This window comes from Heliangelus exortis, chromosome 3 (assembly GCF_036169615.1).
Source record: "Heliangelus exortis chromosome 3, bHelExo1.hap1, whole genome shotgun sequence".
NCBI lineage: Eukaryota > Metazoa > Chordata > Aves > Apodiformes > Trochilidae > Heliangelus > Heliangelus exortis.
Window position 1 is genome coordinate 78,692,004 of NC_092424.1, and position 21,258 is coordinate 78,713,261.

At 40.9% G+C, this 21,258-nt stretch overlaps 1 protein-coding gene across 2 annotated transcripts; it reads left to right on the forward strand.

Moving 5' to 3' along the window:
• The first annotated feature begins 171 nt into the window (after positions 1 to 171).
• On the forward strand, positions 172 to 20,593 carry RRAGD (Ras related GTP binding D). Of its 2 annotated transcripts, none has more exons than XM_071741343.1 (7): positions 172 to 523; positions 7,124 to 7,419; positions 7,829 to 8,028; positions 9,018 to 9,132; positions 14,781 to 14,923; positions 17,347 to 17,495; positions 19,420 to 20,593. In XM_071741343.1, exons 1-7 carry the CDS (start codon positions 376 to 378, stop codon positions 19,569 to 19,571), a joined length of 1,203 nt encoding a protein of 400 aa, XP_071597444.1. In that variant the 5' UTR covers positions 172 to 375; the 3' UTR covers positions 19,572 to 20,593. The 2 variants fall into 2 exon arrangements, with proteins under 2 accessions (XP_071597444.1, XP_071597443.1); XM_071741342.1 differs by having other exon boundaries at positions 380 to 519; positions 19,420 to 20,330.
• The last annotated feature ends 665 nt before the right edge of the window (positions 20,594 to 21,258 follow it).

Sequence of the window (21,258 nt, forward strand, 5' to 3'; positions counted from 1 at the left end):
CGAGGCCGGGCCAGGAAGCGGCAGCGGCAGCGCCCGCCTGGTGAGCACCGTGGTGTCCAGCGGCGGCGCCGGGCCCGGCCCCGGGCCTGGGCCAGCGGCGGGCGCGGAGGCCCCGGCGGCCCGTGACCGGCCGCGTCAGGTGACGCGGGTCACGCCGCCGCCTCCCCCGCCCGCTCCGCTCTGCTCGGCTCCGCGCCCCGCCGGCAGGCTGCGCCGCGCTCTCCGCCGAGCGCCGTGCGGGGGAGGGCAGCGGCGGCGGGGAGTGGCGGCGGGGCAGGGCGCCAGCGCGGCACCTGGGCCCCCCGCGGCCAGGCGTGCCCCGAGGCCGCCCGGAGGCAGAGGGGCCCTCGGAGCCCCGGCGGGAGCGCGGCCGGCATGAGCCAGGTGCCCAGGAAGCTGCCGGCGGAGGAGGAAGGGGACGAGGAGGAGGAAGAGGAGGAGGAGATCGTGGGCTTGGCGGGCTATGCCGACGGGGCCGAGTCCTTCTCGGACGGGGACGCGGAGAGCGGCGGCGATGAGGCATGTGAGTGCCACCCGCGGCGGGCACAGCGGCACCGGCACCGGGGGGCGGAGGGGAGCGGTGTCGCGGCCTCTGCGGGACGCGGGGGCTGCTCCCGAAGGACCGGGGAGGTGGCAAGTACCGGCCCTGGATCGGGCTATGGGTCAGCGGCCGGCAGCGAGTGCGGGTGCGGGGTGAGCGAGGTGCGGGGCAGGGCCAGCCCCGTGTGCGCAGACTTGGGGGGGGGAGGAAGGCGGGGCGGGGGCCGAGGTGAGGCAGGGACGTGGCGGGCGGGATGGGGCCGCTGGTGGGGGAGGTTCGGTTCGGCTGCCGGGAGGGTCGGCCTGGTCGCGTTTGGATGTGGGTCAGGGAGGAGGCGAGGGTCCCTCGGGGAGTGGGGCACGGCGAGAGCGAGCAAGACACGAAGGGAGCAGGGGAGAGAGGGGTGTGGGGCTGCCGAGGCGTCGGGAGGGATGTCAGGCCTGGCTGGGAACGGGGGGTGGTGGTAAGGGGCTGGGCTGAGTGGGGATGCTGCGGGGGTGACTGGGGGAGAGGACGGGGACAGGACTGGGGTCAGAGAGAGCGGGAGCAGGGCTGACAGATAGCAGCGAGAAACTGGGGAGGAGGCTCAAGTGCAGGCGAAGTGGTGGTGGTGGGTAAACTTTCAGTATTTTCCATGCGTGGTGCGAGTTATTAGTTATTAGTGGCCACTAATATTAGTGGCAGAGTTGAGTGTGCCAAAGAGGTAGGGGGGGAGGTTGGGTGTCAGGCTATAAAAGGCAGCGGCGACACGCAGCTCTGTGCCCAGGGCCACTCTGCAGCTGTGGATGTCAGTCCCCACAGTGGCAGGCTCCGGTAAATGTCTGCTGTCCGTCTGTCTGTGCAGATGAAGCCCCGCGTCACTTGCTGTCTAGCCCTCAGCGTGGATGGTGATGCTAGGAAGGACAGGCTTACCAGGAAAAGCAGCCCCATTCAGTAAAAAGAGGCAATGCCAGCTCAGAGCCTGTTGCTTTCATTCAGAGCCTGAATTCATTCTTCTGAGACATATTTCCCAGAGGAGCTTGAAGAACTCTTAATATCTCGGGGTGAAAATAAGAATTGCTTTTTTTTTATAAGAGCATGATAAAATGCCACATGTTTTGAGGCTACTTTGATTATTAGCATGCATGGGTCCCTTTTCCTTAAAGGCACTGTCCTCCAGGCTGCCATGGGGGATACCACATTCACTAAGGCAGTTTTGGGAAAGGGGAGAGTAGGTCAGTGCTTTGGGGCTGTGGGAATGGTAGGATGTAACAGCTGTAGCTGTGACTAATTAAAGTCTTTCCTGAAACTGCCCTTATTTTGATGCAAAAAGTATTTCTTTAGCACTAAATTAACAGCATTCACTGGAGAGAAGTAATCCCTATTCTGTCCTCAGAGGAGTTTGTTTGGATATTTTTCAATAGGGATTTCATTAGATTGCTAAAAATTTCAACTGTGTCTTCATAGTAGCACCAAAATATTGAACGTAACAGAAACTGACCTTTATATCCTGGACAGCAGGAGAAGACAGTCCATGCAGGGACCTTTTTTATGCAGGATTAAAACAAAGGGCCATTTTCACATTCCAGATCTCCTCCCTGGCTCTCTCTGTCATTCTGAAGTCTCTGGAGAAAGAAGCATAGACCATCTGTAATGAAGAGGGTTGGGATCTGGGTCTGTGTTTTATGTATCTAACATTGGGCTGCGGGGCAAGAAGCTTTTCTTTTTCTAGTTTTTGTCCTCTGTCTTCCTAGACAGTACAGTAAGTAGTCCAAAATTCATTGTCACAGTCTCCACTTGTCTACAAAGAAAGAACAGAAAGGGCAATATACGGAGAACAGCTTCAATGCATGGTTGTTGAAAGTGAAGGGAGAAGCCAGACTTAAAAGTAAAAACATTATTTATGCTTATAGGCATATGGGAGATTTCAAAACTTTGTATTAGTCATCTTTCACCCCATACTGGTTTGTTGTCTCCAGCCTAAGTGCTGAAACAGTGTTAACTTGTCCTCTGTCTTTTTACTCTACGCATGGGGTCACATTCAGAGACCTTGAAGCACTTAGTTTCCATAAAGCCTAGTCGTATTTTTGATATATGCAATTAAAAAGCATTTAGAAGGAAACAGAAGGAAACCCTCTGCAGAATGTCCAAGGAAGTAGCTTCAAGTCATATCATTGCAGAGTGCTGTATTTGTGGCAGAGTGGAACCAGGTCTTCTGGTTCTGAGTCTTTTCTTCAGCCACAAGAATTTCTTCCCAACAGGCATTTCTGCAGTGTTTATGAACCCATGGTAGCAGAACAGCTTTCTTGATTGCATATAAGCTTTTTCTGTTAACTCTTCAGACTCAGGCCATCTGTTAGCTTTGAAGGTTTTAATTTTGTGTGTTTTGTAAGACTATTGTCTTGACAGCACTCCAAAGTGCTGCACATGTCACAATCACAGTAGTACTGGAAATGCTACTAGATCAATGGGCTTGAAGGTACATGAGTGGAACATTTGGACTGCTAATTCTCCTTTACACAGAAAGAAGAATTTAAACTTCAAAAAAAAAAATTTTTTTTTTTTTTTGGCTTGACATCACTTGAGCAGATGAACTGCATTGCTTTATTTGGATGTTTGAACGCTGGTGAGATCTAGAAATGCACCTTCTCACGTGACATCCCCATCACACTTGCTTGTGAATCACTAATAGTCACCTGCCTTGACAACTAATTGCAGTAGATGATGAGTTCAGGGTGGGCTTCAAGAACTGTTCTAGTTATCAATGATTATTTCTAATAGTGTGGTGGAGACATTAAAGTATTCATTCTGTATGGTGCACTCTGGTGAGACAGGCCAGGACTACTACATGCTGTTCTCAATTAACTTCTCAGAGCTGGATTCTTCTGCATTTTGCAATGCCCTCAAATTGCACTCTACAAGCAAGGACACAGCTGAAATTAAAGAAATTCTGTAAGAAATTGAATGCTTCTCTATGGGGAAAGTGCTTTTGGGTTTGTTAAGTTTAATTTGTGAATACTCCAAAGGATATGGACTCTAAGCAGCATGATTTCTGTTCCTTATGTCTGCTTGGAAGAGTTGAAGTATGAAGGACTGTTGATATGCATTAGAAACTGGCCTTCTATAACATTTGCTCTTTACAAAAGTGAATGAAGCAGGAAATGTGTTGCATCTCCCAATAGGGAAAATTATCTTTCCTATGACAGAATAGAGGAAAGTTTAGTGTTTCTCCTAGGCATATTATGATCTCACTCAGTAACCTAGTCTGGGAAGTTGCAGTGATATATCTACTGGCATTTCTGCAGCAAATTAAAGAAGGAGTTGTCATGTACTCTGCAAAGGAATGTGGGCAGGCAGTGCATCGTCCAATTCCTTTACATATAAGGTAATCTCTTAACTCTGTCTCAGAGGAAAGTGGCACAGCAGCCTTGCTATCTAGTCAGGTTTGGATGATACTCATTTGCATTTCCCTGTCTTTGAACTGGCAGGATTTCAAAGCTAAGTAACAGTCTTACTAGCAGAAGAGCTGGTGTTCATTCTTCTCAGCAGTAACTCCTTTTGCACTTGCAACTGTACTTTTTTTAGTATGGGTTTAATATAAAACAATTTCTATTAAGTATTACAGTCCATAAATTCTTAACATGGAATAATTTAATACAACATCAAACTAAAACTTCAAGGTATTTTAAATATATTTTTTTAGATGCATGTGAGTTTTTAACTTATTTCTTAAAGAAAAGGGAGTTAGGAAGGTATCCTGTCTTCTGGATGTCTCATTACCGGTCAGGACTTTGGAAACTGCTGTCCACCTTCAGCCAAATTTGAGTGAAATACACCTCAAAGATGACTAAGTTCCCACAAGCTTGATGAAAAATGGCATTCAGAAGAGAGACCCAAGTGAAAGTGTCCTTTCCAGAGGACAAGGCGAGCAGTTGTGTGTGGCATCCTGGCCAACAGGATGCTTTGAGCTCCAGATCAGCCACAGCATGTCATATCTGTTATTTGGAGGATATGTCATAAGACATACAGGGGAAGTTGGTGTTATTGTGGTGGGGAGAAGAAGGGGACACAAAGTACAAGTCCTTAGTAGATGAGACTTTTTAAGTTCTTTTGCGTGGAGATCAATGTGGAGTTTTTAAAATTTTTTAAAACATGCAATAAAGCCTCAATGAGAAGACTGATTCTGCTTGCCTCCATGAAAGGTATTTTATTTAAACTAGTTCTTGCAAAGCTTGGAGTAAATTTCTTTCCTTTTTGTTGGCAACTGCATGATGTATGGATATATGTACATGAATGAAATTGTGACTATACATTTGGCTGCTGTGGAAAAACGTGTACATTACAGAAGAGAGTGAGGTGGAGGAAACACTGCTATGTCCTGGACCTTTGAATAGCAAGACAAAAGGGCACGGTCTTAAGTTGTGCCAGAGGAGGTTTAGGTTGGACATTAGAAAGAATTTCTTAACTGAGAGGGTGATCAGGCATTGGAATGGGCTGCCCAGGGAAGTGGTGGATTCTCCGTCCCTGGAGATATTTAAAAAGAGACTGGATGTGGCACTCAGTGCCATGGTCTGGTAACTGCAGCGGGAGTGGATCAAGGGTTGGACTTGATGATCTCTGAGGTCCCTTCCAACCCAGCCAATTCTATGATTCTATGATTGCTTTATCAGCAAGACTGTACCCCCAAAACCTAAAATACTGTTACCTTGGCTTAAGCAGGTTGTTTATTATTCTTGTCTAGGTGTGAGGTATTATAGACAGGTGTTTCTTGGAGCCACAGGAGGGTAATATCACTGTTCAGGTGGATGGGAAAAGATAGCAGTGTGTTGACTGCAGTTCCTAAACTTGTCTGTGGATCAGCAGAAGCTACCTTGGGAGAATGAGATTTTTCCAGCTGTTCCCTGTCGCTGTCCTGCTTGAAGGAGCTCCAGCTGTGCCCTGCTCCAGCCTTGCAGTGTTTCATGTGTGATAGTTAACAAGATAACAGTAAGTGGTAATACCTACCGCGGCCTTTATCATCTATTTAAATTAAGATCCCACCAATACCGAGTTTCCAACCCCGTGTCAGTCAGTCAGTCAGTCAGTCAGTCTGTCACGGTGGTGACACGGACCCGCCCGGCGTGGTGTAAGCACTCACAAGCCAGTAGATGGTGCCAGGGGATGTTTCATGCTAACGCTGCAAGACCTTTACTTGAGAAGCCCTAAATCTGTGGAACTGAGGCTTAGGAGGTGAAAACAGAACAAGGTTCTGTGCCCTCCTGACAGGCATAGCCTGATCTTATGTTTCTGAAAGCTGTGAATGAAGCTTGAGAAACACGAGACAGTGGATGCAGTCGTCTCCCCCAGCTGGAAAATATGCTCCAAGGCAAAGGATTTGTTCAAGTTTTCTGTTTCTCAGCACATAAGGCAATATAAAAAATTGACAGGTTGGAATTGTTGCTGCTAAGGTTTTTTTGTTTATATTTTCATATTTTGGAGTAAATTTGATCACTTAAAGTATGCAGGACAAATGCAGAAAGGATGTGTATGAACTAACGTGTGCCATTTTTCAGCAATTCAAAATTTATCTGCACTGACAACTAATTTTTTTTTTCTTTTGCATTGCTTGTGTTTGATGCTGTGGCAGTATGTCAAAGGTGTTTGATTTTTTTACATCTACTGTTTTCAGCTTGGATCTTTCCAAGTTTTAAGTCAACTAAATGCAGCAATCGAGATTATCATAGCTGTTCTGCTTAGAGATACCTGGACCACAAGTAGATGTGCTTACAAGTGTGGATAGCTATACATTCATGTCCTTACAGATAATAACACTGCAGTTTACTCCTGTTACTACCTTTGTGCTAATATAACTGCATCAGTACTATAATGTGCTGGTTTGTTGTTTCACTTTCAAACTGGGGGGTAGGTAACACAATGAAGTCACTTGTGTTCCCAGGCCTTGGTTTTGCAAATAGACAGAGGATATTCTGTGATCTTACTTATCAGATAGCAAACTTTTACAGATGGTAACACAAATTATTCAACAGCAGGTCAAATCCCATCTACCTTAGAATAGGACTCCTCATGAGCTCAGTATTGTCTTGTAAGTCCCAGCACAGAGGAGTTGTCTGTATGCTGAGTTGTCTTCTTCCTGTAGCTCCTGGGATGTGTGATTTTTTTTATTTATATATTTTTTAAATTGTTTGGGGTTTTTTTTGTTTTGTTTTGGATCAAGGAAGCTCTTGTACTCTTAGGTGACATATCAATTGACAAGGATGTTATTATTTTAAAGTCTGGTTAGAATATATGCAGGATAGTATTAGAGTAAAATTTGGTATTTTAGGATGGCTGTGTATGGTAGCACATTTTTCACAGACTGAGTCAGCAAGACTTTTGCAGTCTCAGTCTTACAGGTGAGAAGTAGGTTTTCTGATAGTATAGCTAAGGGGCAAATAATTCAAGTTAGAATGCCTGTAGCACTGCTCCCTAAGCTTAAAAATTGGTAACATTTGCATATATCCAAGTAAAAATGTCATGGAAATAAATGTCAAATGCATGTCATCCAGCAGTTACTAATCATATTGCTATAGTATAATGCTTTTCTTCTTGTGTGATTTTATTCAGTTTTGGATTTCAATGATCCCTTCAGTACTGAAGTTAAACCAAGAATCCTGCTCATGGGATTGAGAAGAAGTGGGAAATCTTCCATTCAGAAAGTTGTCTTTCACAAAATGTCACCGAATGAGACTCTCTTCTTGGAGAGCACAAACAAGATCTGCAGAGAGGATGTTTCCAACAGCTCCTTTGTCAACTTTCAGATATGGGATTTTCCTGGGCAGATTGACTTCTTTGACCCTACATTTGACTATGAGATGATTTTCAGAGGCACTGGAGCACTGATATTTGTTATTGATTCTCAGGTAAAAAAGGGGGGTTTAGGCTGCCTTTTTCTTTTCTTCCTTCAGCAATAGACAAATTATTTGAGAAGCACAGATTTTTTCCAAAGCAAAGAAATAGCTTACATCACAAACACATTATAAAACTTGAAGAGCTACTTGATTGATTTTAATCTCTTTCTGCAGTGTGTTCAAAAGTTAGCTAATTTGCTTTAACATCTCAAGGTTATTGCTCAAACTCCTAGTGCTGACAGAATGAGATTGATGCTCATGCTGGATGTAGGCTCAGGCTTGTACTTATAAGAAATTAAAAAATAAAGCTGTTGTTGGAACTGTAGCATTATGTAAAAGTAAGCATTATAAAATTGTATATATGTGTGGGTTTTTTTTAAGAACTTTCCTGTGGTTGTAGCTTTTCTTTTTACTTCATTAGGATGATTATATGGAAGCATTAGCTCGGCTGCATCTTACTGTGACCAGAGCCTACAAAGTGAATCCAGATATCAACTTTGAAATCTTTATCCATAAAGTGGATGGTTTATCTGATGATCACAAGATTGAAACACAAAGAGATATTCACCAGAGGGCAAATGATGACCTTGCAGATGCTGGATTGGAGAAGATTCACCTCAGGTGAGAACAGCTGCTGTGCAGAGAATTCTAAAGAGGAGAGTAGCTTATTTGACAAGTTACCATTTTCTGTTCCCTTGAAGTAGCAGGCAACAAGCTTTTGATATATGAAGGAAAAGGAGAATCAGAGACATTGTGTTTGACCTGAACCCAGCAAAGTATCTTATTGCTGATTGCTGTCTTGGAGGGAAAGACAGAGAGGAGATGTGCTTATAAATAGGTGACAAAAACACCGGAGTCATATCAGTTTTTGCTGAAGCTGCTGTCTTGAAAAAAGTTGCTTGAACACTGGCAGCAACAAACAGAGCTCCAGCCAGGAGAGTGTTTGTGCTTCTTACATCACTTTTGCCTTTTTTGAAACCTCTCTGCCTCACAGTCCCCTCCAAGTCACTAGGTCTCGTTTCTGTAGCCTTCTTGGAGCCACTTGGGATGACAGGTGCTGTATTTTTGCCTTACGTCTGCTGGTAATGCAGGTTCTTCTTGTAGCAAATAATGAACAACAGTGGACTTCTGCAGGCTGAAAACTAGAGGACGTAAAGTTGTCGTGTCTTTCTTAGCACTTAAAGCCAAGTACAGATACATAAAAAAGAGCAACCTGCTCCATGAACATACGTTCTATTTAGAGCCCTTAACAGCTTGTCTGCATTGATAAATGGGTCCACAGCTTTCAGAAAGTAGATAATGACAGATATACTCAGTGATAATAGTCCTTTCCTGCAAATTGAAAAATATTTTTGCAAGAATACCAAGGTGGGAGCTGCATCATGAAGTTATACATTGAGGTCTAGTTTGCAGTGTTTAAGGTTGGGGTTTTTTTAATAGAAATGAAGTCCTGTGCTTCAATCGTAACATGTGACTTTTGATCACAAGGGGTAATTGCATAAGTGTAGGCACTTGCTGTTTGATAATATTTCATTTCACTCATATTATGAAAGGTACATCATGTTCACAGTATGTGGCTAAAAGGAAAATGTGGTGACGTTTTTTTCCAGCTTTTATCTGACAAGCATATATGATCATTCTATATTTGAAGCATTTAGCAAAGTGGTACAGAAACTGATTCCACAGCTCCCAACACTGGAAAACCTGCTTAACATCTTTATTTCTGTAAGTACTTGTTATATACTTTGTCTGTAGATCTGGCTATGTCCAACATGCATGTTCATATACTCTGCTGCCTTCTGAGAGATTATGAGCAATGTGAACTCTCAGAGCAATTGTAAAAAATTAGTTGAAACACATCCACATCCATCTTGGCCACACCTTCCTGTCAATTAAACAGTGTTGCTGAGCTGCTGAGGTACTCATAGTATTTCTGAACCTCATGAAGTGGGTTAGCAGCCATCACTTTTCTGTTCATACCTTAATCTGAATGTTGCAAAGGTCTGTGCTGCATGCATTAGTTTAAGTAATATTTAAAATTTGTGATTTCTCTAAATAAATTCTTCAAGGATCGTCATCTAGTCTGACCTACTCTGTAGAGCTCCCTAGAATTAATTCTACTTTGTATTGAAGTTTAACCCATTTAAGAAAATCTTGCTTGTCTTTAAATTTTTAGAGGTGGAGTCACAACTTTCACAGCTTCCATAGTTAAGCAGGTCAGTTAGGGAGCCTTGGGTATCTAGAGGCTTGTTAGCACTGTAGAGGTAATTGCTTGTTCCACTGTTCCTGTGTGTGTGTTCCCTTCCTCTCCTTCTTACTGTTTTTGACACTTGTTCCCTGTCTGAGTCACTATGACACAGATTAATGCACTGTTTAATTTAGTTAAAAGCAGGTCATGGAGGAGTCTGACATCCTTCTGTTTTGACATAAAAAGATGGGAACATTTGGCCATAAGGAAAGGCAAACATAGTGAGTAGGCTGTGAAAAGGGGGAACTCCCCCTTATGGTGGTTGTAGTGGCTCCTGCACTTTTTCTTATGGTATTCTGATTTTGCACCTTGCATATAGCATTAATTTGTCAAGCCTCAATTCCCAAACAAGGTCTTCTGTTGTGCCTTTTTTTTGTGATTTTGAAGTAATGAAATTATTTAATATCATATAATGGCCTGTAAGATAAAACTAGCCTTCACAGTTTCTCAGTGTAGGGTGTGAAAATAAAAAGAAAGAAATGATGGATGTGTTGCAGAAAGGAAGAACTAGGATTAGAAGAAGGTCTTTTCAAAACTTTCTTACTATGAGGCTGTTTGATAATGAATGGTACAGAGATCTGTTTCTGCAAAAATGGCTGGACCATGCACCAGTTAGCACCCAGTCTTGAACTCCACTTAGATCAGAAGGGTAATGAAGGAGTGATGACAACAGTTCTAGAGCAACTGGATATTGAACATGCTATGCAGTCTTGAAGAAAAAGCTGTCTGAATGATAGTCCTCTGGGGGCCAGTCACCCCAATCACTCATGTTGTGAGTCAGATCTCTGTATGGGGTCTCCTCACTGTTTGAAGAAGAATTCTGCTGAAGAATGCTGAAGAATTTCTGCCAGACCACCAGGTGACTCGAGCACAAGCTGCTTCCTCAATGACTGGTGAGACTTGCTTGTGATTGGAACACCCAGAAGGCAGGTTCAATAATATCTAGAATATCAGATGTAATTTGTAAGGAAAATCAAATCTTTCTAATTATTCAAAAGTCCAAAAGGAATGAGGGAGTTACCCTATTCAGTAGGGTAAACAGTCTTAGACTGTTTCTTAGCTCCAAATAGAGCAAAACCCAGTTTGTTAGTGACCTAGAGCAAGGCATAGTGGTATCACTATGTCGTCAGCATGCTCACTGTCTGTTTTTATAATTAGCTGCTGCCTGTAGGCAGGAGACTCATAATGACTCTACTTGGAGCCAAAGGAAGAATAAACATCCTTCTCCAGCACAGAATTAGTTATCAGTTATGTCTTCAGCAACTTGGTGGTAGCAAATCTTGACATGGATTTTGGTCAAGCCTTGCCTCAGGAAGCCACTGTGTTCAGTTCCAAAGTGTGGGTGTGTTGGTGTTCCAGTTTCAGTTTTGCTGCAGTATTCATGAGGATTTTCTTTCATTTATGCCATGAAGACTTCCAACATTTACAAAAATAGATCTGTGATCACTCTTATGTTTGCAGCAGGTTTTTGCCTAACTTGGTAGTGTCACAGTGCTTGAATGTCTGAGGAACCATTGCGGTGATAATACTGGTTCTGCATTCGTCAATGAAACTGCTTGTAAAGCACAAAACAGAAGTTGGTTTGGCATTCAAAACCAATGTAAATTGTACCTGACTAACACTCTTTATCAGCTTCATATAGAAAGATGTCTGTTTTTTAATTACCATGGACTTACCAAGCAAACAAGTTGTCTGACACAGGAATATGAATTTTCATTTTAGGGTTGCTGGAGTTTTCTTGATAGATATTAAAAAGTATGTGTTAAAACCAAAAACAATGAGTTATCATGGAAAAAATAAAATTAAGTACAGTTTTGCTATTTAATGGTTTAAATTTCATAATCTGTAGTAGTATGCTTTAAATGCAGTATTTTAAATTAAAATTAATTCAGTACATCTGCTGTTTGCTACAAGACTTGTTTAAATAAGTATCCAAAATTAATTCCTAACTGAGACTGGTGATACCCTGTAAGTTCTTTTAAAAATTACTTTTTAGGGCAAAATCCTGGCTAACCTTTCATCTTTTCAGAAAGGAGAAAAATAGGCCCACTTACCTAAGCTAGGGATTGAAGTAATACTTCTAGTTTTATTGAACCCATTCTATTTATATAATAGAAAGTGTTTTCTACATCCAACACAGTATAGTTGAATAGCATGGTTTGAATTTCAGCTGCTTCATGGGTTTTATCTATCCAGAATAAAATCTCAAATATTTGTTGCAGATTATATTTTACAAAGACTCACTTGGTTCAGGTTAGCTATGGAATACTCTTGTATCAATTCAGAATGCTTGACAGAGCTTTAAGCTCATATTGCATCTTCTTTCCAGACCGTGGGTTGTGTCATAGATGACTATTGCTTATTCTGTCCCTGCTCTCATTGGCAGCATTTAATTCAGTTGCATAAGGCAGCTGCTGGCCTTTGCTTCTTTAATAAGGAGCCCTCCTTCTCTAATAACAGGAACAGCTGATTTCTTACTGTCATTTTTCCTGAATGTTAGTGGTATAATGTCTCTTTGAATAGTGTATTTTAACCTAGTAACAACAACTACAAATTACTGTTACCACTGGTATTTTTTTTCCCTTGAGCAGTTTTGTCACAAACATCCTGGCAAATTCATTGTTGCTAAAAACCTTTGCAAATGAAATCTGTGAAGTTTTGTGGGTACATAGTTTAGTGGTTACTTCTCCTCTCGGGCCATCCTACCTTCTCGCTGAGGTTTCTTTCACTACACAAAGTTCATCAGAAACAAGTAGGTGCCAGTTTCTCAGCAGGTCCTACCACGATGTATTAGTTTCAACTGAAAATAAGCATAATTTTAGTTAAAACAGCAAGCTTTGCCCTTACCAGCAGGTGTAACATCTGGCACGCCAAACATCTCAATATGAAAACCTTTCAGATTGTCACTGCAAGTCCAGGCAGGCTGCAGCAGCTGGAGCTCTGAGATGGAAAAGTCACTTCTCATTGTTAATTGTTATTATATTGTTGCTGGCATTCTAAGAATTTAAGGTACATCTTACCTGTACAGCTGAAATTATCACTCTGTAGAAAATTTTATAATAGTCTCCTCATGAATGACACTACAGGGCTTGAATTCCAACTTTTTTCGTGTAAAATGACTCGTATTTCAAGTATGTGTTTTGGCTATGAATTACAGCTATATATTTACATGAGATTTACAGGTAAATCTTGTGATTAGTCTTATTTGACAGCACCTGTTGAAGTATGTGAGGTGCTGTCAGAATTATTATTTAGAGATAAAAAAAAAACAAAGAACAAAACAACAAAACAAAAAAACAACAACAAAAAAAAAACCCTATTGCACATGGCCAGAATAACCAAAATAGCTCTGTGTACATTTTTTCTGTGTACAGCTTTGTGTGTCTGCAGGAGTGGAAACTCTACAACCCCTGAGATCAGCATACTCCCAGTGCTTCACCACCACCATGCTGAATTATTTTTTTTTCTGTATCAAGTTGGAATTCCAGCTTGCTCTTTTTACCTCTTGTCCTTCACTGTAGCTCAGAGAAGAGTTTGGCTCTGTCTTTTGTGCACTCTTACATTAGTTATTTCTAGATGGCAGTGAGCCTTCTTTCCTTCAGGCTCAGCAGACACAGTTTTCTGAGGCTTTGCTTGTACATCCTATGCTTCAGCCCATGTACCTAAGATACCCAGTGTGTACTTGGTTTTGAGTATTCCTTTTATTAGTGAATTTCAGAAATATGTCACTCAGAGTCTTTTCTCTAATGAAATGCAAGAAATTTGCCTCTATACTTTGCTGTTTCCAGTCTTAGTTGTGTGTGCAATTATGGCAGAATTAAGCCTTTTTAAGAAGAAAATGCCAAAAATATTTCTGGTCATCATTCAATAGTATAACCAGGGTTAAAATTTTGCTACCTATTTCAGGAAATTTAGTAAGTGAGAGGATCATTTTAGGCTCTTAACTCTGTTAAATAGTTGATATACAAAAGAAAGAGAAAAGGAAATGTTCTACAACTGCAACGGGAGCTGAAGCTGTTAAAACTTGGTACTGTTTTTCAGTGTTTTTTGATGGTTAACAAAACCACCACTTGGGCAATCCCAAGCCATATTAAGAAGGGAAGCCCATATATGGGGAAAATTCAGTTTGATGGGAGAAAGGTGCTTTTCTTCCTTGTGGATTTTGAAGTGTATTTTAATAGCATGAGCTTTAACATCACTGGGAAATCGCCCTTTGTGATCCTGCTGGGACAGCTGCCTGGGTACAGTCCATTGATACCAGCAAGCAAACCTACTGTTTTCAGCTAAACAGTACACAGTTTTTCCTCTTTTTCCAGGAAGCAGAGTTCTATGGCAGTTTACTTGTCTACGTAATGAGTATGAGGTAGCATTCCTGGCTGGCCTCTGGGAGCTGTGAATAGGATACATCTACAGTATGCAGAGAGTCTTAATCAGCTTGGCAGGATGTCAGGAACACAGCTGTCATCACATTAGCAAGCCTAGCATCATAAACGTGGGTTTAACTGCCAGTGCTACATGAAAGCTGAAAGAGCACCATCAAAACAGTGGTCTTTCTCCTGTGATCCTAAAAGATCTTCTAAGGAGCCTGACACTGAAAAAACTCCATACCCCGATGAGACAAGGTCTCAGTTTCATTTAGTTTCTGAGCACTATGGCCTTCTTTGTCCATCAACTTTCTTTCTTATTTCTACTTTCTTACACGTCCAGTTAAAATAACTCTAAAAAAATAACTCTCTTTTAATGTCTGCTGTAGCAAATATAAACTTTATCAAGCAAAAGCTTGATATTGGAAGAGCCTCCCCATTGCCCTGCACCCCTGTATTTTCCAATGAAAATAAATGTAATCTCCAGATGTTTTCCAGAGAGGAGAAGTTTTCGAGTGTAACTTGGTGTTATGGCTGCTCAGAGGCAGAAACTGTTGGAAAGTCTGTGAGCATCAGGGTTTGCTACAAATATGAGAGTGCTGTGTGTATGTTCTTTCAAAATGAGGTTGATTACAGTTTAATTTCCACTTCTTCAGCCTAGTTTTTTGTATAACAGACAAATAGGGGAATAAAAAAGCCTGTTATTAACTTGAAAAGATGGCTTCCATTTTCTTTTTTTTTTTTCTTTTTTTCTTAAACAGAATTCTGGGATTGAAAAAGCATTTTTATTTGATGTAGTCAGTAAGATCTATATTGCAACGGACAGTACTCCAGTGGATATGCAAACTTATGAGCTCTGCTGTGATATGATAGATGTTGTGATTGACATTTCTTGTATATATGGGTAAGTAAATTGTTAATGTTTTTCGAAAAATGTAGAGTCTGAACAGCCTCAACGTGAGAATGATGTGGGTATAAACAATAATGAGAATGTGTAATTTGTCAGGACAGGGGAGGAGGAGAAAAAAAGGCTGAGGTACAGATCCCCTGCCAGCAACAAACACTGTTCCCTGCCCAGCCTCTTTTGTGAACATCTTCCTTTTTCTATGCAAATAACTTTATGTGGAGGAAGAAGTAGGAAGTAAAAAACCTAAAATGAAAGTAAACATTAACTTTTCTTGGTGCCATATTTAGTTTTATTTACTTTAATAGCTAGTGGCTTCTCAGAGAATTGCTTCACTCCTGCTTCAGCACTCTGTCCTCTTTTCTCTATATGACCTTTGTGGTTGCTTTTATTGGGTTTCTTTGGTTTTTTTTCAGTTTCCTGTCTTGTACATCAGCAACTGAAGATCTCCTGGGGTAGCATGTACATCTCCTTACAAGTTGTTTTAAATGGCTAGTCTCTTGGCCAAATGTAATGCCAGCTATTCCTGGGAAAAGCAGGACCATATTGGGAATTATTGCATATAAATGCATAGACTTGGATGCTAAACTGCAGCATGCTGAGTGTGCTATTCTTTGGTGGTTTGCATTTGTAACCATTGATAGGCTTTTTGCACTCGTGGAGAAGGTGTGAGGGACAGTCATAGTGGTAGAGATGTACAATAATAGAACTTCAAAAGAAAATCAAACTGTTGAATACCCTTCTGAAATTTCTTGAATTTGTATATTCTGCATTATGTTTCAGATTTTGGAGTTGGTCACTTCAGTAACTGTACAATAATTTCTATTTTAGAGAGGTATACCATAGAGAATGCTGATTCTGTGGCATTGTCTTTGCCCAGAGAAAGATGCTGCTCTGTAGTTAAAAAGACTGGATTTAATTATTATCTGCACAACTCCACTTGTAGAGCACTCTATTCACAAAATGTCACTCTGCTATTGTCTTTGTATAACCATTTAGCATTTATCACCAGAAATCTGCTTGCCATGTTTGTAGCTATAGACTAAAGAGATGATACCATTTATTCCTTGTCCTCTGTTCCTGGAGCATCTGTGGAAGTTGCTACCTTCATGTATTATTGATACTAACTTTTCTGAGAAGTTGGTGATAGTCATTCATTTAACAAGATCTCTGTGCATTCAGGAATGAGAGTAAAATTACAAGGTGTAATACTAATAAAGTGATCACTGTGACACATCATCTGTAAAGGAGAAATCTCTTTTCTTGATGTTGCAAAAGCCAATATCTCATGAAGGAAGTCTTATGATGGCTTCAACTATCACTCAGATGCCACTGCTTAAGCAAGATTACAAGATTTGGAGTTATCAGTACCAACTTTCAGATAAAGTCATAATATAATACACTGATTAAAAGCAAAACAAAACAACAAACAAAAACCTTGTGGCAAATAGTTGAGGATAGAGGGACCTGGGAGTCTGGATTGACAGGAAGCTGAACATGAGCCAACAGTGTGCCCAGGTAGCCAAGAAGGCCAATGGCATCCTGGCCTGTATCAGGAACAGTGTGGCCAGCAGGTCCAAGTAAGGGATTCTGACCCTGTACTCAGTGCTGGTGAGGCCACACCTTGAGTCCTGTGTCCAGTTCTGGGCCCCTCAGTTCAGGAAGGAGATTGAGGTGCTGGAGCGGGTCCAAAGGAGGGCAACCAGGCTGGTGAAGGGACTCCAGCACAGATCCTATGAGGAGAGGCTGAGGGAGCTGGGGCTGTTCAGCCTGGAGAAGAGGAGGCTCAGGGGAGACCTCATCACTCTCTACAACTCCCTGAAAGGAGGGGGTAGCCAGGGGGGGGTTGGTCTCTTTTCCCAGGCAACTCTCAGCAAGACAAGAGGGCACGGTCTCAAGTTGTGCCGGGGGAGGTTTAGGTTGGACATTAGAAAGAATTTCTTAACTGAGAGGGTGATCAGGCATTGGAATGGGCTGCCCAGGGAGGTGGTGGAATCTCCATTCCTGGAGATATTTAAAAAGAGACTGGATGTGGCACTCAGTGCCATGGTCTGGTAACTGCAGCAGTAGTGAATCAAGGGTTGGACTTGATGATCTCTGAGGTCCCTTCCAACCCAGCCAATTCTATGATTCTATGATAGAGGAAAAAAAAATAGGGCTCCAGTTCAGGTACATAGTAACCAAACAACCTGATTTCTAGCCCCAGATTTAAGATTTGGTGTGTGGATAAATCTCTTGTTGTCTTAGTTTACAGTGTGTAGTTTGAAGAAGAGTCTCCATGAAAGGTTAAAATGAAAATTTTAAAATTTTGAGATTATCTGGTGAAAGAACCAGCATGGGATTACTTCTGTTAGCTCGTTTTAGTAGCTGATCTTCTCTTGTTTGTTTGTTTGTTTGTTTGTTTGTTGAATATTTCCCCTTAGGCTTAAAGATGATGGCACTGGAACTCCTTATGACAAAGAATCAATGGCAATCATAAAACTGAACAACACAACTGTCCTTTATTTAAAAGAGGTGACAAAATTCCTTGCTCTTGTTTGTTTTGTCAGAGAAGAAAGTTTTGAGAGAAAAGGTATTTTTCCCTCTACTAGCATTGCTTTACTTTATTCCCTTATGTTAGTGAGTTAATGAATAACTGTGGTTGTCATGAACTGGTAACAATCTCTAGCTGTATCAGAAGTATTAAAGGTAAGTACAGCTTGATAGAGCTTAAATAACATGTTTAGAGGCATGAGGTTTTTGTGCTGGCATTAAGATAAGATGAATTCATAAATGTTTTTGACAACTTTTTGATACAAAAAGATCTGAAAGTTTAACTTCAGTGAAGTAAAACTTCCATCTGCACCAGAAGAAAGTGTCAGTTTATCTTATCTTACATTGATTTGTACCTGTTGGTGCCAGCACACAGATTTGAAACAGCTTGTGTGCCATAACCAAGGGAAAATAATTGAAGCTGATGACAGAAAAAAGTATGCTCTTGCTTTTCCCATCTCAAAAGGAGGCTTTTTAAAATATGCATATTTGGGAACTAGATGGCTTTCATATTTTGCAGTTGAAGAACATAAAATTTCTTGTTTATCTTTCTGCCCCTGGTCAAGGTCAATAATGAAAGTTTAGTTTGTGATCACTCTGCTCACTGGCATGATGTTCACTGAGTTGCTGGTCCTAGTGAAATGCTCTTAGACCAGAACTGAGCAGTGGGAGAATGAGCCACCATCTGGGCTCACGTCCCCATCAGGTGATACTAAATCCCCAGTCAGTGTTGGTGTGTTTGTAAATGGTGTACTCATACCCTGTCTGCACAGCTTTTTTTACAGGCTATTCAGCTTTTATTTTATAGAACTTTTAATGGCTGAATTTGTCTTCAATATCTGTATTGCCTTTAGTATCAATCAATGTTAGATACTGTCATTTTCTTTTTTGCTGTGTCCTACTAAGAACACTGCTTCAGAAAATACACCTGGTTGAATGTGCACCCTTTTGGGTTTGTTCACAATTGTGCCAGGTTCTTAGATTTACATAGGTGAGGACACCTAGTGCTATAGCCTGGGTTTTTAACAGTAAAGTTCTGGTATTATAGTGCAGATTAGCTTTTGGTGCCTGGTGACTTCCACACAATATTTTGTCTAACCTCTAGGAAAAGGGAAGCAGAGTCCTGGAAAAAAAAAAATCAAAGTGTAATATGGTGGATTTAAACCACTTAAAATATGTATCATCTCCTATTAGGGAAATTGAAGTGGAAAACACTGCAGTATTCGAGTTAAGAAAGCTTATGGCATTAACCTTGAATGAGGTCATAAGCTCAGTACTAGAATTCTAAAATTCTATTGCAGTATTACACAATTGTAGCACCCAGTAAGCCTTCTGATTGACTACCAATATGGCTTTACAGCTTTTCTGTGGGATCACAGTCAGCCCACTCACATGGTAATATTATCTGCCTATTATGTATGTAATCTAACAGCATGTCTGTTGTGCTATTTTTCAGTTACATTGTAAGATGAAATATAACAGGCTGTTATTTCATAATATTTCTATCAAGTATCCACTTCAAAGTTTATGCATTGTCAAAAAAACCAACCTTTTACTACAGGTTCTTATTTTTATCATAATTATTCTGTAAAGTTAATTTACAAAATGAGACCATATTTTATGAAAGATATTAATTTTTTCTTGTAGTCTGGTGAGCCATTCTCCAAAGCTCTTTATTAAATTCAGGCTTTGTTATCTCCCAATAAACTACTTCTGGGTTTTTTTCTCTGAAGTCTAATAAGTATATTTAATATCTGACATGGTTTGAAACTACAATGCTCATTAAATTACTTCCATTTACCAAATGTGCTTTTGCTCAGCACAGAAAAAATGCCTGGAAAAGTCACTGATTAGGACCTTGAGAGACATTGTGGTATTTTACTGAATGCAGAACAGAAGCAATTTATCACTACCTAATTTTATAAATGTCTTTATTAATATGGAAACCATTTCTGTCTCTGTAGGATTAATAGACTACAATTTCCATTGTTTTCGAAAAGCCATACAAGAAGTATTTGAAGTAAGAATGAAGGTAGTAAGATCACGAAAACATCAAAGCCACATGCAGAAAAATAAAAGACCCACTCCCAATGGGACACCAAGGATGCCACTGTAACTGAGGTTTTCTGGCACTGTGGCAAGCAAAGTTTCCATGAAGTTGATGTGACTTCTGCATCTCATTGCACTGAGTGAAGAGGAAAACAAATGGGACTGATGTATTATATGAATTTTCCCTGAACGTTCAGAAAGCACTGTTTAAATATTTTTATCCAATCGGTTTTTTTCATATAGTGAGCACTTTGAGCAAAATGTTGTAAATATAAGCATTGAGGTGAACACTTGTAAGAATTTTCTAATATATGCTGTAAACCTTTTTCATGCCATATTAAGAAAAAACAGCTGTGACAGAAATACTGGGGACATAATTTGCACTTTTTCATGTTTTCCTTGTGGAGTTGGACTTTGATAAACTTAGTTTTTATGGTGATTTTGATGCATGGTGTCAGGTAAAATGTATGCTGTAGTTTATTTACCTGCTACAATCAAATTGGATAGTAAAAAATTAAGAAAACTTGGTACAATGCCTTTTAAAATTTGTGACAGCTAATACTTAACATTCATACAGATCTAATTTCATATATTTTTCAATTTGTAAACTAAAGAATAATTTTGAAGTATTACAGCAATAAGCATCTTACCAGGGATCAAAACTGGTAGGTAAATATTAGCTTTTATAAATTGGGCTTTTGGACAAATTTCATCCCGAGTTCTCTATAACACTGGTTATGCCCTCTGTTGGGTCTGTTTTTATTATTTACCTCAGCATATACCACTAAAATACCTTTCTATAAAGATAATTGTTTTGTAAAATGGCTCTATGTTGCACTGGTATTTTTATAAGGCTTCAGAGGAGGGTGTTGCATCTCAGAGGTTGAATTTACATTGCTAAGTTTGAGATCCTGCACATCTGCAGTTAGCACAGCAAAGAATCTGTATGTATTTCCACCCTGATGTTCTGATGTACTGATGGGAAGTCCTGAAGATGTGAGCACTGGGTTCTGATTCCCTCTAACGGGGGTACCCCTGTCTGTGATTAAAATTAAGAAGAGACCATTAAAAGGAGGACTGGACAATCTACCTGCTGTAGTAGTCAGCTAACATCACTGCTTTTTATTTTGAAAGTTATCATGGGCAGACTCGCCACAGGACAGCAGAGCACTTTCAAACCTGAAAGGAAGTAAAATGTAACTTCTGAGTTCTGTGTTCACTGTTTTGGTTTAATTAATGACACAAAATTACAGTCTCTAGTCAGAAGAGCAACTCATTTTTTCCTAGTTCTGGCTCAAACCAGTTGCATGCATGGTCCAGCAGTGGTGGCAGCAGCTAAAAGGAGTGGGAAGAGCTTGAGCTAAATGGGAGGCATCTTGCTGTGCCCCAGGAACAGGTAAGGGAAGCTGTACCTCACTCACTGGTAACTGATCTGCTCCTAGCTGAGGTAGCTCTGGGGACAGCAGGGAAGATGGAATTTGAAAGTTTTCTCTTAGCAGCGATAAGGCACAACGCTGCATGGCTGCCAGTGAGTTCAGGGTCACCAAGGAAAGTTTTAATCTGTGGTAATCAAATCTCATTTCAGTTGTGGTTTGAATGCAGATGCTGAGTTTCTGTATACTACATCTGTATTCTACATACTGATAAATCCTGAGGCTCTAGGACTAAAGTGAATGCACCAGCTGGCAGAGCCAGTTACCACGAATGCAAAGGCTCTCCATGCAGACATCTGCCAAAAGGGACATCAGTAGTTT

What these genes read in the sequence shown, in the direction of transcription:
- RRAGD (XM_071741343.1), top strand. Translation starts at nt 376, where the DNA reads ATGAGCCAGGTGCCCAGGAAGCTGCCGGCGGAGGAGGAAGGGGACGAG. An exon ending in TTGGAGAAGATTCACCTCAG is followed by an intron (nt 8,029 to 9,017) that starts GTGAGAACAGCT and finishes GTTTTTTTCCAG; the next exon opens with CTTTTATCTGACAAGCATAT. An exon ending in TGCTTAACATCTTTATTTCT is followed by an intron (nt 9,133 to 14,780) that starts GTAAGTACTTGT and finishes TTTCTTAAACAG; the next exon opens with AATTCTGGGATTGAAAAAGC.